At 40.3% G+C, this 18,463-nt stretch overlaps 1 protein-coding gene across 4 annotated transcripts in view; it reads left to right on the top strand.

The window, feature by feature from the left end:
- dcc (DCC netrin 1 receptor) overlaps positions 1-18,463 on the top strand; it is a 241,742-nt gene that overhangs the window by 106,439 nt on the left and 116,840 nt on the right. For all 4 annotated transcript variants that reach the window (XM_046839225.1, XM_046839228.1, XM_046839227.1 and 1 more), the window contains exons 3-5: positions 3,686-3,973; positions 5,965-6,115; positions 6,461-6,597. In XM_046839225.1, coding sequence (XP_046695181.1) covers positions 3,686-3,973; positions 5,965-6,115; positions 6,461-6,597 — 576 coding nt within the window. The remainder of the gene's footprint in view (positions 1-3,685; positions 3,974-5,964; positions 6,116-6,460; positions 6,598-18,463) is intronic.

Below are 18,463 nucleotides of genomic sequence, written 5' to 3'. Positions count from 1 at the left end.
TATGGATTTTTAAAGTATGGCTTTTTACGGTATGGCTTCTCTATAAAATGACAAGCTGAGAAACAGAGAAAACTATATGTGACTGAAAGAATAAGTATTTGCAGCTTCTTTAACATACACTACATGGACAAACATTTGTGGACATCTCACCATATGTGCTTTTTGAACATCCCATTTCACAATATCCCCATTTTACTGTTCCACTTGATGTGACACTAGATTTTGGATTGTGCTTGTGGATATTTGTGGAGATTCATTCAGCCACAAGGGTGTTAGTAGGTACTGGTGTAGGTGAGGTGAGGAGGCCTGGGGTGCAGTCAGAGATGGGAAGTAATGAAGTACAAATATTTCTTTACTGTACTGGTGTGGAGATTTCTGGTATCAGTACTTTACTTCATGAAATTAATTTTTAGTTTTTTAATTTTCACTCATTACTTTTTTTTTACACAAATATTTTTTACTTCTTACATTTTTAAAAACAGGCTTATTATTTTAGTTTTAATGGGTTTGTTGACATATTCGTTTTGTTGACGTATTTTTTTTTCATTGCGCCGTTTTCAGCTCATCAACGAATGTTTCGTTATTGACCAGCTTTTTCAACCTACTATTGGTGTGTCATTTCCTGGCTCTCACACACCACAGATGTAGACTAGTTTATGAAGCAAACAATGAGCGAGACAGAAGGCAGTAAAAAGTATCACTAATGTGGATGAGACAGAGGGAGTCAGTGATGTAAACATGACTGAGAACAGAGACATTCCTGGTTACCTGATCATCATCATCTTTTCTCTGCTTGTGTTCTATATGGTGGAGGTTCAGCTTGAATACATTCATTAGGTAACAAAATTTGAAATACTTTTGTATTAATATATTAATGATCCAGGTTTCAGTGTGACACTAAAACAGGTAGTAGTAATGACTACTTTTTACTTAAGTACATGTCAGAGCCCAAACTTCTTTACTTTACTTGGGTGAAAAAGTGTCGTCAGTACTTCAACTTTTAAAACATGAGCATCTGCACTTCTTTTTGAGTGAAGGATGTGTGTACTTTTGCCATCTCTGGGTGCAGTCAGCATTCACATTCATCTCAGAGGTATTTAGTTGAGGTCAGAGCTCTATAGCAGGAGATCTTCCACTCCAACCCATGGAAAGCATATCTTTATGGAGTTGGCTTTGTGCACAGGGGCATTGTCGTTCTGGGACAGGTTTGGTTCTCCTAGATAAGGTGAAGAGAAAATGTAATGCTTCCAATACAATACTGTGTGCCTCCAATGTTTGGGGAAGAACTACATATGGCTGAAAATGTCGGGTGTTCAAAAAATAAAGTTACAACTATATAATAATAAATAAGAAAGAAATAAGAGCAATAAAAAGAAATAACGCTCAATTCCCATTAAACTCATTGTTTTTAAAGAGAATTAAATTCTCTTTTATTGAAATTTCTCTCAGGTATTTCCTTCCTTTCACTTCTCTCCCTTACATCACTCCATTTCCCCAGCACCACTTTTAAAAGTCAGATTGAACGTTATAAAATAGTGAATAAAAGCCAAACTTTATAAAATAGTGATTAAACCCTTTCAGTGGAATGCGAGTAGTCAAGAGTAAGTGATCACAGCGGTTGTCTGGCGCAGTTTAAACGTTTGGCCTCATTTCATTAAGAAATAAAAAAAAGCTACAAATCTCATCGTGGGATTCGGGAAACGGAGTGTTGAATAATTTAAAGCTTGTCGTTTTCTTGTTAAAAGCACGGCTCCGATTGTCATCCTGCTATTACATAAACGCCAGATTTGTATTAACGTGCTAGGTCTTGAAAGCTTTATCTTTTCTATAGTACGAACTCATTCGCAGGGACGTGGCGGTCCGGATAATCAAAGCCTGGTGATAAACAGATTTTTTTTTTTTATATCTAGTAGTGTTTGATGAAGAAAACTTCATTATTGAGTCAATTAAAACCTTAACTCCATCTAGCGGTCCACCGACTTATTATACAGTTTTAGTTCAATTCACTTTTATTTCTAGAACTTTTTTAACAACAGACATTGTCCTATAGCAGCATTACATTGATAACGAGTTTATAAAGGTGAAATGTATACATCTAGTAACAATGAGTTGGTTCCTTATAATCTCCATTGTTGACCATGGAAAGGAAAAACATCCAGAGATGGCATGAGGAAGAAACCTTAAGAGGACACCAAATGTCCATTTGTTACAATTCTATCCAGTTTTAAGTGGTATAAACAGATCAATGATTTTATTTCTGTGAAAAGAAAATCAGTTTTTTGGTTCAAATACATTTCCACATTTCCACTTCCAGTACATCCGCATCTTTCACTCGTTTATGTAGATTAACTGCGAAGGTTAATGCACAAGTCTGAGCGTTCCGATTTCATGCTCCAGTGCAGTGTGGCCTGCTTCGTCATTCGTCTCACTCTCACTGACTGAAATGGATTAGAGCTAGAAGACTAATAAAGAGCTCATATCTGGCTACAAACTCTGGGTTTGGCTTATTTATTTATTTATTCGTGGGTTTTCTGTGAGCACTTCATGCTGTGTGAGTAACTCGGAGTATAATTGGAGGCAGTTAAGGGTATAATGTTGACAATAATCACGCAGATAACGAGCAGGCTTTCGCACCCAGGACACACACTTCATCTGCACTAGCTGCAAAATAATTGGACTTCCCCAGCGAGATATTGGTCTGCAGCACTGTTTGTTCGAAGCCCAGCTCCTGAGTTTAAATTTTGCATTGTGCTTTGTGTGTGTGCGGACAACTTGTGGGTCCTTATAGCATGTAACAGCAGATAGATTTTTCATTAGAATTTAAATACTGACTTACTTTTTCTTGTTATTTTCCTGACTTTCAACAATGTCATTTAGACAACTGAGCACTTGAGGGTTAAGGGCCTTGCTCAGGGGCCCAGCAGTGGCAGCTTAGTGGTGTTGGGATTTAAACTTATGACCTTTTGATCCAAAGTCCAACATTTTAACCACCTTTTCAGTATGTTAAATCTTTTCCAGATATATGAGTTCAGAAAGGAATTCATACTTTGGTGTAATACGATTGAACTATATGTTTTGATGAAATGCACGTTTTGAGGATTATATGCATTCACTATCTTTACGAATTTGTCTGTTTGCTACAATTTTGATAAAACAGCACTTCAGCTTCTCGTCAGATTTTTGATCCAATGAACGTGAATATATATGAGATATATACAGGGTGGTGCAGGGAAAAGGGTAATTTTGGAATTAGTAGTTGGCAACCCTGGGCCATTGATTGTAACCAGTAAGAGATTGTTTTGAAACCCTTACAATTAGTTATAATGGAGCAAAGGATTTTACAGTGAACGCTCCTTGTGATCCCTGTGACTGTGCGTGCAGCCTTGTGCTGCCATCTGTTGGCAAGTTACAAAACAAGTCTCTGAACTTTTTGATACCACCTTGTATATTCAGATAAACTAGAATATGCTACAATACAATTATATGATTATAGAAAGATCACACAGTATGTACAGAATGGAACTGAAGAACTGCATGGGTGGTTACAGGCAGCGAAAGCATTAAAACATCAGTGAAACCTCTAACAATGTGTGATGATGTTTGTTATTATCTGTAATAATAATAATAATTCTAAGATACCTGTATCTTGAATCTCTAACTCTGAATCCCCCCTGCTCTCTTTAAGGTCCTTTACGGGTGGTGGTCCCGACCGAGTCGGTCTCGTCTTACATGGGTGACACGGCACTGCTGCGCTGCGAGGTGACAGGCGAGCCCATGCCCATAGTGCGCTGGCAGAAGAATCGTGACGAGCTGCCTTTGACCTTCGATCCTGACAGCAGGGTGGTGGTGCTGCCCTCTGGCTCACTGCAGGTCAGCAAGGTGCAACCTCCTGATGCTGCCACCTACCGATGCCTGGCCGAGAACCCGGGGAGCGCTCGGACAGGCACGGACGCTGACCTCAGGGTCTTACCTGGTGAGTACCAAACATCAGTCAGACAGGAATCCAAAGATTTTTAAAAGCTGCATTCTGTCACGCACATGTAATTTATACTTAATGCAAAGATTGTTCAAAATGAATTGATGAAGTTTCTGTTGCAAGTTTGCGCAATCCAAAGCCTTTCATCACTCTCCAGCTGCATCAGCCTTCATAGCTGTCGATGATAAGAGTCTTCTCCCGGTGAATTCTGACAGTTTCTTAACTCAGGATTTCTCAGCCCTGCCATATTTCGGATTTGATGTTTTTTTTATCCAATCCAGCTCGTGTATTTATTAAACTCTTTCGCAAGCAAGAAAAATGTGGTGGGGATTTAGGGGCTTGAGTCCAGAAGCGTGGGTTTAAAAACTGATTAATGAGCCTCGTTTCTGTCTCGAGTTCACTTTTCCTGCTGGTTTTTGGAGTGTGTAGGAATGTGTAGTTTATAGCAGTATCTAGGCAGTGTCTATGGGTGTGTAATTAGTGAGTAAACAGTGTGTGTGTGTGTGTGTGTGTGTGTGTGTGTGTGTGTGTGTGTTACGAGGGTATAGAAGGGTATAGCAGGGTGCATGACTGTGCTAGAATGCGTATGGGTTCATTAGAGGGGGCAGGATTGTGCAAGAGGGTGCAGGAATTTGTAAAAGAGTCCAGAAAGGTATAGAACAGAGCAGGATTATGCAAAATTGGTGCAAGAGTATAGGGGTATGTGCAAGGGTATAGGAATGTGTAGCAGGGTGCAAGAAGGGTGTCTAAGGGTGCAGGAGGCTGTAGGATGGTGTAGAAGGGTGTCAGAGTGTGTATAGAGGTATCCGAGGGTGCAGGAAGGTGTAGAAGGCTGTCTGAGGGTACAGGAGGGTGTAAGGTGGTACAGGATGGTATGAGTGTGTAGGACGGTGTAGAAGGCTGTCTAAGGGTACAGGAGGGTGTAGGTGGTGCAGGATGGTATGAGTGTGTAGGACGGTGTAAAAGGCTGTCCGAGGGTACAGGAGGATGTAAGGTAGTGCAGGAATGTATAAGAGTGTAGGACGGTGTAGAAGGCTGTCTGAGGGTACAGGAGGGTGTAAGGTAGTGCAGGATGGTATAAGTGTGAAGAATGGTGTAATATGGTATGTGTGTAGGATGGTGTAGAAGGGTGTAGGAGATTGTAAAAGGTTCCAGGAACACATATGAGAGTAAAGAGGGGGGTAGAATGAGGTGTTAAAATGTGCAGGAGGGCAAAGAAGGATGCAGGAGAAGACCGATGGAGGGCGGTAAAGTGTGTGGTCCTTTGGCTCTGTGTAACACTTGACAGCTGGTGTGGTTTCCCTGGATTATTCACGCTGTGTCCAGAAATACATTAAGCTGCTCATCCCACTGCCTCCAACCACACACACATTAAAGTGCAAAACCCTAAAAAGCGATGAATCAATGCTGCTGGATCTGAGAGGTTTGGATTTACAGAAATCCCGTAGCGCCATTTAATTCAATAGCATGCGCAAACACTCCCTCTCTCACACACACACATGCACACACACTCCTTACAACTCAGTTACACAAATACACTCACTCTCTACATCATAAATTGTGTTGGTTAATTTACATAAGAGAAATCAGAGCTAAATAAGGATCGGCTCCTTCCTGTCGCGGTAATCAAGTACCAAGACTCTACACTTCTAATGAGAGCTCCCTGACTACATATATGATTTATGCAGATACATAAACATCTCTTACACACACACACACACACACACACACACACACACACACACACACACACACACACACACACACAGAGGTTCTTTTTTTTGGACTTTCTCAGTCAAACTCGAGTGCTCAAAACCTTGTCATTGTATCTAAGAGTGTATATTTTGTCCTGTTTGTGTTTACATCTCCGATGCAAGCAGGCGATTTTTTCCAACCAAATATTGCAAATCAATTGAAAATCGCTTGCCAGGAGGTTGCATTCATGCTGCGGTGTTTCAGTTTCCTGTCTTATGTTTTGTTTTGCACAGAGCCTGGAGTAGTGAGGAGTCTGGTCTTCCTCCAGAGGCCCATGAAGGTCACAGCACTACAGGGCAAAGACACCGTGCTGGAATGTTCCGCCTCCGGCTACCCGACCCCCTCCTTCTACTGGATGAGAGGCAGCGAGATGATCCAAATCAGGTGAAGTCTGCTGCGAAAAATTGTGTGTAAGAGAGCTGGGTCTTATATACTGAAATAAAGAGAGTATCCATTTATGAAAGAAAGAGTGTTGGAGGGGATTTAGAGACCTAATATACACTTAATATCTTCTATAGTTTCTCCAAACCTCAGCTTAGTTTCTTACGGTATCAACAACAAGCAGTAATAATGTGCTTGTAGGGCATCCTAAAGCGAAGTGCAACCACCACCATGCATCGAGAAAATCAGAAAGAAAAACAAACTTAACCAAGAAAATATTTGCATGCAAACTGAAGTCGGATGGAGCGATCACAATAAAATGTTGTGTAATATTTTGTCTTTTCTCAGATCGAGGAAGTACTCATTGCTCGGCGGGAGCAACCTGCTAATCAGCAGCATCACGGACGACGACTCGGGCACGTACAGCTGCGTGGCCTATAACAAAAACGAGAACATCACCGCCGCCTGTGAGCTCTCTGTGCTAGGTGAGGTCACTCCTTGTTTCATGGTCGTTCAAAAATCACATCATTTTTGTTTTTTTAAATACATTACGAAAACAGGTTTCTTTTCAAGCTTCTGTCTATTGACCAACTAGTGTTAGCGATGTGGTGAGCTAACGAGAGCCGCTAGAGACATCCTGTACCTAAAAACACCATAATCTACTGCTAAAGAATTGCAAGAAATGCTTCTGTAACACACTGCGTTTGTGCGTGCTCAGGCTGAGGCAGATCTGAGATCAGCGCTCTCTCTGGAGAAGAGGGGAAATCCTGCAGGCTGTAAATATGGACTTGTTAACATTTTCTCCAGAGGATATGCTTTTCTCACTGCAGGCCTTTAAAAGCAGGATCCTCTGATAAAATATTCACTGCAGGTTGTTTCGCATCAGCGATATTGACGCCGGCAGCAGAAGCCAAAACCAGCCTGTTTTTTCTTAGCAGCTCTCATTAGCATAACATGCTGCAGCACCTTCCATTGCTGCTTTTGTCTTGGGTGTTGGGTTTTTTTTTTTTTTTTATAAACAAAAGCTAGTTGATGACCTCCTAGGTCTTAAGAAGGTGTTTGTTTACAGATATGTTTAGATGGGTATGATTTGAGTTTTTTTCACTTTGATTATACATTGCCTGATACAGGTTTGGAAACGCTTTGTCCTTTATGGTTTTTGAGACTTACAGAGCACACGTTCTTTTTGTTTCTATGCAACAAACAAAAAAACAGACAAGAATGAGATAATGAAAGAGTGGAAGAAAGTTCTGTGGAGACCAAATGTGACGTTTTCTTCTCTAACAGAAGAATTTGTGTAAGCTGGGGAACAGGAGAGAAGATGTTAGCAGACTGCCCTCACACCCACAGTCAAACATGGAGGAGGAAGAATAATGGTTTGGGGTTGTTTTATATCAGTGAAGGCTTTTCAGGGTGAAAGGAATCCTGAACAAATATGGCAACCGTTCCATACTTCAACATACACCAATGCATTTCCGTCTGGACTGCGGCGCATCGGTACAACAAGACAATTAGCCGAAGTTATCTATCATTCAATGACCTTCACAGTCACTGCACCTGAATCCTATTGAACTGACGAACTTGATCACAAGAACGAAAAGTCCAGCTAGTAAAGAAACGATTTGGCAAGTTTTGAAGCCAAATGTTTGGAGAAAAACTAACTGTCCAGATGCTGAGAGTGTGTAAAGCTGTTCTTCATGCTTCATAAAGTGGAACATCTGGAAATGTATAGATTTGTTTGGTCGAAGTAAATCGTCATCCCATTAAATTACAGAGTTTGTTGCATAGAAAGAAAAAGACTACGTTTCCAAACTGTTGTTCGGCATTGTATTATATATGTATATGTTGGCAAAAGTTTGTGGACACCTGACCATAAGATTTCTGTGTTTTTTTGAACATCTCATTCCACATTGAGTCCCTATTTGCTGTTATAATAACCTTCACTCTTCTGGGAAGACGTTCCACTATTTTCTCTAGTGTGCTTATGGAGATTTGTGCTCATTCTGCCGCAAGGTTGTTAGTAAAGTCAGGTACTAATGTAGGTGAGTTAAGGAGGACTTTGGGATCAATGTGAACACTGACTGCGGTGATCCCAAAAAAGTTCGGTTGGGTTGAGATCAAAGCTCAAGATCTTCCACTCCAAACCATGTAAAGCAGATCTTCAAAGAGCTGGCTTTGCGCACAGGGGCATTGTCATGCTGGAACAGGTTTGGGTATTCTAGGTCAAGTGAAGGAAAAATTTCATGTCTTCACATTTGCGATAACTGTTTGGGGAGGAACCCCATGTGGCTGGGAAAGTCAGGTGTTCTAATATTTCTTTAGTTATTTTTTTAATGTCTTTTTTCCCCTGACTTACACATTCATTAGCATATGAGTTCTTTTTAAAAAAAGAGAGATTTTTTGGTGGCTTGGTAGGCGATCATCACACCGACGTTTAAATCTGTGAGAGAATGAAGAGCTACTGTAGCACAAGCTTCTGAAAGGTCAGCATGAGCAGCGTCGCAAAATATAGAAAGATGATCCGTATACCTTGTGCTGCCCGGGCTTCCGTCCTCTTCAATGTTTCTGAAAATGTTTCTAAAACTGACCTTTTTAACAATTCAAGGAAAGGCAATCACTAGGACTGGGCAGTTCAGGTCAATAGGTACTCTGTGGATTTCATCTCAGCCTGAGAAACACAACAGGATGAGAGAGATAATTGAGTTCCAGCAGATTTCAGAGAGAGAGGGAGAGAGGGTGAGGTTGGAGGTTAGCTGTGGTTTGGCTGTAATCCATATCCTGTGCTTTAAAGCTGAAAGTGTTTGGAGTAAAGTGTAGTAAGAGTTCATACCTGTAACCCTGTAAACCCGAGTTTAGATTCCTGTATGAGTGCAAGGATGAATGGGAATGAAGAGAAAAATAGAAGGATGAGGAGATGAAGGGGATGAATGGGATTGGAAAAGATGGAGAGGATGAGGAGATGGAGGGATGAAGAGAAGGGAGGGACTAGAGAGGATGAATAGACGGGAGGGGATGGAGAGATGAATGGAAGTGGAAAGGATAGAGGGGATGAGGAGATCAAGGGTATGAAATGAAAGGAAAAAATGGAGACGATAAATGGAATTGGAGAGGACAGAGGGGCTGAAAATGAGGAAGGGGATAGGATGAAAAGGATGTGGGTGGAGAGGATCAATGGGATTGAAGAAAATGAGGAGATGGAGGGATGAAACGAAGGGAGAGAATGGAGAAGATGAATGGTATTGAAGAGGGTGGAGGGCATGAATAAGTATGGAGAGGATGGTGGGGATAGAAAAAAAGTGAAGGGATGGAGAGGATGGAAGAGATGATTTAAATTGGAAAGGATGGAGAGAATGGAGAAGAAAGAAGGGAGGAAGGAATAGAAGGATCGAATGAATGGAGAGAAAAGGGGAAGAAATGGGTTGAAGGAAGGAAAGAATGGATAGAAAAACAAAAATATAGGAGGGAAGTGAGGAAAAGCAAGAATGCATTTGACTGAATATAAGAAAGAATTAATGGAAGGAAGAAAAAATACACATTATTTGGAAATTGGATGGATGGATGAATAGATGGATGGAAGGAAGGAATTAAAAAGATTTAGACTCGGGTAAATAGAGAAATATGTCAATAAAAAATCGTCTTGATGACTTGGATATGAATCTATAACTCTGCTCCCCAGCTGTGTTTGTCCTCAGCCTGCGGCATGGCGGCTCTTCGCCGCGGGTCTGTTTGTGTGGTGCAAAGGAGAAAAAAACAAACGAGTTCAAAATGCGTCTCTGTACATAAACCTCTCTGCGGCTGAACGCGCTGTTGTCCCGATAAGCGATCGTCCCGCTATACTAACCGCATGCTATCTTGGTTTCAGCTTTGTTCAACATTCCTATGAGACAAACAAACATAACATGCAATTTCAATGACCAAAGGTGAAGAATGATGCAATGAAAGGAAACTCAAAGCGAATGTGATGTGGAAAAAGTCTGCTACGCTACGTCTCTTGCAGCATCCTTCTGAAAGATGAGGACGGAGATGAATCGTAGCCTGAAATAACCTATGCTAATTTTTTACCCATAAAGTGTAGCTGAGATGCTAGTGATTTATAGGGTGTAATGGCGATGTCCTCTCTCCTCTCAGCTCGGCCTTGCCTGTGTGTGTTGTGTGTGTGTGTGTGGGGGATAGATCAGAAGAAAAACAGCAAGTTGTGTTTGCAGAGTTGGAAGCATGGCTGAGAGGAGCGTATCGATCAGCACCTGTGTGGAGGGAAGAACTGAGAAATTGCTGCTTCTTCACAAGAGAGCGAATGCTAATGCAACACATTGCTAAACACAGCTGCTACGCTATTAGCAAAAGTTAGCAAGAGGCTGTTATTAGCATGGTTTAATACAATAGTGCAGCTTTTGGACTATTTTTCCTCTCTCTCTCTCTCTCTCTCTCTCTCTCTCTCTCTCTCTCTCTCGCTCTCTCTCTCTCTCTCTCTCTCTCTCTCTCTCTCTCTTTTCTCTCAAACCTCCTTAATACCAGATTTCTCCTGCTATTTTTTCGTTTCTTTCCCGTTGCTTCTTTTCGGTCAGATTAACGCTCAGCCCCTATTTTTTTATTAAACCCACCAGCTTTGTTTGCAGTCTCCTGCAATATCTCAGGAGCAGGTCATGAATTTTCAATGAGAAAGTGAGCGAGAGAGCGAGAGAGAGAGAGAGAGAGAGAGAGAGAGAGAGAGAGAGAGAGAGAGAGAGAGAGAGAGAGAGAGAACTCTCTCCAGCCCTGATGTGACCTCTGTGACCCTAAACACACTGCATACACACTCCCACCTGTGTGTTTCTGTTTATTCTGTAATAGTGGAGAGAGAAAGAGAGAGAGAGAGAGAGAGAGAGAGGTTGCATAAGAAGGCATGTGGTGGCATAAGGAGGTGTTTACTGCTGTAACAAAGAAAAATTGAAAGTTGAGAGTGAGAGACAGAGAAAGAAAGAACTCGGAGCATGAACAAAAGTTTGAACAAAAGTTTGAATAAAAGAAAGAAAGAAAGAAAGAAAGAAAGAAAGAAAGAAAGAAAGAAAGAAAGAAAGACACACACACACACACACACGCACACACATGCACACACACACACACACACACACAGAACCTGTAGTAGTAACAGGAAGCAGCACCTGTACAGTGATTTATTAACTAAACACTGACTGTAAAGGGAAATAAATGAGTTGCGTTTTTATTCCGTTTTTTTATTCGCCTCGTCTTGGGCCTGGAAGGGGTATAAATGCGTTTCTCTGCGCTCTTGTCGGCCGTGAGAAGTTGCTCACTCCAAGGCTCTCGATGCCTTTTTTGAAAAACCTTTATGTTATAGCGTCAGAAAAGCCGTTGAATCTCCTCGTCGCTCACCGCTCGACTTTCTCCGACTGAAAAGCCTGTGGCCTCGAGTCGATTCGTAAACATCACAACGCTCCGCGGCGCCGTGGCGAGGACACGGAACATCTGATGGGTGGCACAGGGGGGAAGAGGAGGAATATCATTCAGCTTCTCTGATCTGAGTTTGGAGATTCAGACAGTCGTGATGTGAATATAAGAAGCGTCTACTTAAAATAAAAACACAAAATAGTATAATTACGCTGCTCCTGTGCCGAGAACAGGACGACTTATTAAAGAGGCTTCTCATTAAAAGTTTATTCATTTGTATTTAGGCTTGTTAAGGATTTTAAAGGACTTTAAAAGCAGAACGAAAACTTACACCAAACTATTCACTATTCACTGTCTCAGCTGAATGTTTGGAGAAACGATCTGCCTGGATGCTGAGCTCATGGAAAGCTGTTCTTCATACTAAAGGATTTTTTTAATGAAATTAAAGTGGAATGTTTGGACATTTATAGATTTGTTTGGTCAAAGAAAATAATTTTATCTTGCATAGAAACAAAGGGAACGGGCACGTGTCTCTCAAAAAGCAAAAGTTTAGAGGTTTTCTCTGAACAACTGCTTTGATATGATTTTCAAGGACATTCTAGAAGTTTTAAAAAAATCTTGGGGAAAAAAAGAAGAAAGCACAAAAAAAATATTTGTTGATTAAAAATTGAAGAAAGAGATAAAGAGAGAAAGAAAGGGGAAAAACAGCAGGGTGTACACTTTGAAAGGTGGGTAGCAAGAGAAGAAATCAAGTCAAGTCAAGTTTATTTCTATAGCGTTTTTCACAACAGACATTGTCTCAAAGCAGCTTTACAGAATTTAACAGTAAGGTGAATGGTGTGTATTTATCCCTGATGAGCAGCCATGGTGACTGTGACCAGGAAAAACTACCTTAGATGTTATAAGGAAGAAACCTTGAGAGGAACCAGACTCAAAAGGGGAACCCATCCTCCTTTCGGTGACATCAAGAGTGTGATTATAGTCTTTAAACAATACAGAACACATTCTAGAGAGAACTTCACATGAGCACTGGAGTGTAGGATTATAAGTAATGATCTTTTTACAGTCTTATACAGTCTTTATGGTTATAAAACTAGGAGCTACTGAGCAACTCATAAAATAGCTCAACATTTGAGATCATCACAGATCCAGAGAAATAAAGAAAAGAGAAAGAAAGAAAGAATTCAGTAACTGTTAAAGAAAGGGATAAAGAGAAAGAGACTATAGAAAAACAAGAGTGTTTACTTTGCAAAGAAGTCTTAGAAAGAAAGAAAGAAAGAAAGAAAGAAAGAAAGAAAGAAAGAAAGAAAGAAAGAAAAAAAGAAAGAAAGAAAAAAGAAAGAAAGAAAGAATATTCAGTAAATGTTGAAGAAAGAAAGAAAGAAAGAAAGAAAGAAAGAAAGAAAGAATGTGGAGATTAAAAGAAAGAAAGAAAGAAAGAAAGAATGTGGAGATTAAAAGAAAGAAAGAAAGAAAGAAAGAAAGAAAGAAAGAAAGAAAGAAAGAAAGAAAGAAAGAAAGAAAGAATGTTGAGATTGAAAGAAAGAAAGAAAGAAAGAAAGAAAGAAAGAAAGAAAGAAAGAAAGAAAGAACAGGCGGTAGTGGTGGTGAAAGTGCTTGATGGTGGTGTGTTGTAGTTCTTGGTGGCCATGTTTGTAGGCCGCACTGTATTCTGGGAGTTGGTGTTCGATCACGTGAACATTACACCAATAAAACTGGAAAAACGATGCAAATCGACAGTTAATTCTTAGTGAATTCTGATTGCAGTTGATTGTGTTGTAGGTCGTGTTGGTGGTCTTTTTTTTTATTTTATGAAGTGAACCCTAAAAAAAATGTACTTGTGCACCAGGCACATAGCGAGCTCCTTAATGGACTTGACATTCTGCGTCTCCCGAGACAGCGTGTCAGATTAATTGTCCACATAGCGTGTTTATTAAGCGGTTCTCCTGTATTAGCTCTGGCCTGTGATAATGAATGTTTGTTATTTGCGATAATAATGACTCCAGCGCTCCTCACAAGGTTCTTTCAATGGCTTAATTAATTGACCAAAAGAAAATGTCAAAGCCTTTCCTCTCTCAACACCTTCATTTCTCTTTCCATCTCTTCAGTTTGATGCATGAGTTTGGGGTGTCGCAGAGAAGTTGCTATCGATCAGCAGCGCCGTGCGATTCGTCTGGTGGTCTCGATTGTTCTCAATGCTGCTGCACTCATTAGCCTTCAGACGAAGTGTTTGTGATGGCATCTTAGCCTGATGCAAACCCAGGGGGGTGGTGTGGGGTGATAATGATCAATTTCTAGAGTCAAACTCTTGAGAGTTTTAAAGATATCACGCTATTTTTCTTTTATGTAGGGATAATCATTAGCGAGATGATGCTACTCGGTCACAAGACCCCTGTCGCATGAATTACCTTTGTATTGCTGAATTCTACAGGTCTTGCTTCTGATTGGCCAGAAGGTGATTTTCTAAAACAGCTGCTTTGACAGTATTTGTATTTATTTTAATGAATAGTAATGGTGGCATCGCAAAAGTGGGTGTGGCCAAATCAGCAGGGGATGGGATTTTTCTATTGCATAGTACATTCATACAATAGCAACCAATCAGAAAGAGTGAAGTTTAATACATATGTAACAGTATAACATACACAGAGGAAAGAGATATCTGCTGGATTCTGCAAAAAAAAAGAAAGAAAGAAAGATAAAATGAAAGAAAGAAAGAAAGAAAGAAAGAAAGAAAGAAAGAAAGAAAGAAAGAAAGAAAGAAAGCTGATAAATAAGATATTTCATTCTCCTACAAAGCTCATGCCTGATCGCTCACTTACATCCACACATAAAGTAAAAACCTTCCACTCATGCGAGTCCTAACACACTCCTGAAGTCTCAAGCTGTTATCCAGTGAAGATGCCTTCTCCCAACCAAATGCATGTTCATATTCAGTTACCGTCCACTCCTTCTCCTGACGGATAGTATTTTGAAGAACTGCGTCCCCTTTGACCTTATCAGGGGTCTGTTTGGTTTGTTCGGCATTGCTTACTATTTTGTAATTCTAATTCCGTCTGATGTCTTCTCGAGCCCTCTCTCATCGCTTGTTGTGACAAAGATTTGACAAGTCGTCAAAGCAAACGGATGGCGACGCAGCAGCGCTGTCTTCCAGCTTGTTTGTGTCACATTCTGGATTGCCAGAGCGAGGCGTAAATAAGAATTCAGGCATGCACTCGCTGTCAAAAGCAGGTGAACTGTTTTCACGTACAAGTGCATTTCTGTTCTCAACCCAAACAACAAATATACGGCAGCGCTTCACGAGGAGCACTTGGTACCTCGGTGACACAAAAGATGCGCGCCTTGGGGGAACCACGGCAAAAGAGTTTGTACCTTTTGCGAATGTCACCAGATGATGTCCTCCTTTCAGCTCCTCGTGCTATGTAAACTGATTGTCCCATGAGTTTAGATCATTCAGTTCATCGAGTAGAAAGGACTTTTATTGGCTTCTTTATGAGCTCTTTGTGTGGCATGAGGAAATGAGACAGGGCCTGAAAGCTTGAGCGTCCTGCCAGAAGAATGACAGTTGCACAATAACCTGGAAAATAAAATGTCACCGATCCAATGCTTTACTTCATTCGTTCGTTCGTTTAAAGCTTTCATCCAACATTCGTCCAACCATTGAGCCTCGACTGAATCGGACATATAGATTGTCTTACTAAACTTGGGGCTGTAAAAACAATCTTGTCATTGGTCTATTTTTAGCCTGGTTCGGCTCACTTTTATTTTTAAATATATCGGTCCGGTTTAAACGTGATGTCCTGACGCGTGACCTCGGGAGCAATTTTATAGAAGATGTATTAAACCTTTTACTCTTAATGCAATCTAGATAAGAAGACGCCCCATTGTCAAAGACAAATAGATGGAACTTCTTTCCTCTGTTCAGATTTAAAACCTTCAGTATGAATCTTTGATCTTTTTATGCAGATACATCCATAAATCCTTTAGAGGGACACTATATTCACATTTCAAGGTAAAAGTACGCATACTGATAGAACAAAAAAGCTCTACCCTTGATTGGACCACCACAGTGATTCATGGCTACTGTTTACTTTTAGCAGAGGGTAAAAAACAGTGGATTTCAATTGTAGTTTGAAGGATGAAAAAAAGGGTCACAAAGTCTCAAAAACAAACAGGACGGAAACGTGAAATCCGGCTTTACAAGACCGGTCTGTAGAAATTGTTATTCTGATGTTGTTCCCCCTCCCAAAACCGGAATAATTAGCCTGTATAATCCTTAATCCACAGTGGAATAGCGGCTGCGTGGCTGTTTTGTTGTCCCTGTGAGTTATTAATAATGCAGCATTGTCTGAGAATACAAATTGAGATCTTGAGTCATAAAAAGGCGTGTATGTGATATGCATGCTGTATTTACACAGCCCTTGTGCTCTTCCGATGGGGTCTGACACCTCATTCCAGGGGGGGTTTGCATCCTCATACACATATATACACACACACACACACACACACACACATACACACACACACACCATCACAGCAGGAGTCATGGGGCTGGAAATGTCACCAGCGGTGCGACAGGCTGTCACTGATGCCCCTCGGGAACCCCTCAGCAGGGGGACGGTATTAACACACACTCAGGCATGCAGCAGATGTTTATTCAAACGCGTGACATGCCGATTTCCATGTGAATAGGGAAAAGGAGAGAGTCATTAAGATCAGCTTATATAAAAAAACGAGCCACTCTGTCCTGCTCCGGCTTTTTGTCATGCTAATGGCACTTTTTGGATTACGCACACACACACACACACACACACACACACACACACACACACACAATCACCTGAGCTTCGTTTTGTCTCAGCTTTGTTTTGTTTGTAATATCCGTCTCCAGCTTCTGTCTTTTTTATCTGATGTCATCTGGCCATCTGTCTTGTGATTGTTTTACGTTTTGTGAATAACATTAATGGGAAGATTTTTCAATAGCGAGAAAGTTGTTGTCTCGTTGATAAAGAACTCGGGACAGAGAGCACTCCATTACTCCTGTAGCGCTACCGAGTTTACCTCAGCAATAGCTTTAAAAGACAACAGTACTTCTTTAGCTGGCTACATTTACCACAGGAGTGTTTTGTTAGCTAACGGTTTTGAATCCAGACAAGCTAAGACAAGACAGAACTTTATCAATCCCTGAGAAAATTCTCTTGCCAGAGACTGCTTCAGATTAAAATATAAAAAATATATATATATATATGTAATTGAAAGATAATTGAAATATTCTATATATACAAATGTATTCAAGGAATACAAAAAGGTACAAGGAACTGTTTAGCAACTGCTTTTAGCAATAGCTAACAGCTAGCACCTGGTTTTGTATGATCAATTTCATAATAAATATAAATTAAAAATCGGAAAAATCCACCATTACTGTTACTGTTACTGTTCGCCGCAATTATTATTATTGTTATTTATTTTTTTACTTTTGATTTCCTTTACTATTCAACTCTTCTCTGAATTGGATATTTATATATGGGTTCAATGATGTATTTAAGGCATTATCATGATTTCTCAAAAAAAGTTACTGCGGATATTTAAGTGTATTATTTTTGGATCAGTGTTTAAGGTGTTGGACTTTCATTTTGGTCCTTGAAGCTTCTTAAACCTTACCTGCTCAGATAATTGGAATAGATCCTGAATATGGGCATCTGCCAAATTCCATAAATTTCAATTAATAAAGTGTAAAAAATTTTTTTTAATAAAAAGATTTTCTTGATTGATTTGTATATGTAAAACAAATCACAGTGAACTTCTTCATATCCCATATTTCAATTCAGTACATTTCCGTAAACCATTGAAGTGGTCAAATTAATTAATTCTTGGTTTTGGAATCAGATTCGGGGGATTGGATTTGGTGCTTTTTATATATTATATATTAAAATTATATATATATATATATATATATATATATATATATATATATATATATATATATATATAAGTATAGTTAACTAGCTAATACATTCTATTTTGCTGTGAGGGGGCGGAGCCTCTGAGTACGAGCCTACAGCCAGACCATATTATGTGCTACATCTCTGTATTTTACAGTTCACTATTATAAATAAATGAACTCTGATTGTAATACTCCTAACAAATCTGCTCAATTATTAAAATCCGGAGGCCTCGCTTGTTGTAGCGCCCGCAGCATTTGATCCCCCAGTAATTGGTGGTTTAGTGTCTCACCCCGGGTGGAAGAGGAGGGGATTGCAGTTTAATGGAAATCGTTAGGGTTTAATTAGCACAATACGCTACTGATAAAGCAGCAGCATGGCTAATGACATATCGATGCTGACGTGTAGCACAAACAGACCGCCTCCATGTTGACAATTAAAAAAGGGGTGTATTTTGCCTTCTATTATGAGTTCTGCGAGACGGAAGAAGCGATGAGAGAGATTGTATACACACACACACACACACATACACACACACACACAGCCTACTCAGTAATTTCATCCGGACAAGTTTGCATTTGCACTGTTCACACCCCGCACACACACACACACACACACACACACACACACACACACACATACAGTAGATTTGTATTTTCAGCAGTGTGTTTTTGGAGCTCGGAGCCCGTCACAGTCTCCGGATAATCGATCCTTCAGCACTCAGTAAAGTCTGTGGGAGGCCTGAATGGAGAAAAAAGGGATAAATGCTTCCTTCTTTCATCCGGTTTGATGTGAGCTTAGGAGCGTTGTGGAGAGCAGCGTTTAAGAGCTCAGAGAGAGAGAGAGGGGAATGAGTGTGAACTCCAGCTGTGAGGCCCTGTATGACTGTGTGTGAGTGTGTGTGTGTATACAGAGCTAAATATGAGCATGGTTAATAGAGTGTTTAATTAAATGATGTGAGTAGAGCAAATTGAGTGTCTTTGCTTTCTGACAGAGCCATTTCTCTATTTCATCTCTTTTTTATGTC

Source organism: Silurus meridionalis, chromosome 25 (assembly GCF_014805685.1).
Source record: "Silurus meridionalis isolate SWU-2019-XX chromosome 25, ASM1480568v1, whole genome shotgun sequence".
NCBI classification, from domain to species: domain Eukaryota; kingdom Metazoa; phylum Chordata; class Actinopteri; order Siluriformes; family Siluridae; genus Silurus; species Silurus meridionalis.
Note: the sequence above shows the minus strand (reverse complement) of the source record. Positions and strands in the feature narration are given on the sequence as shown.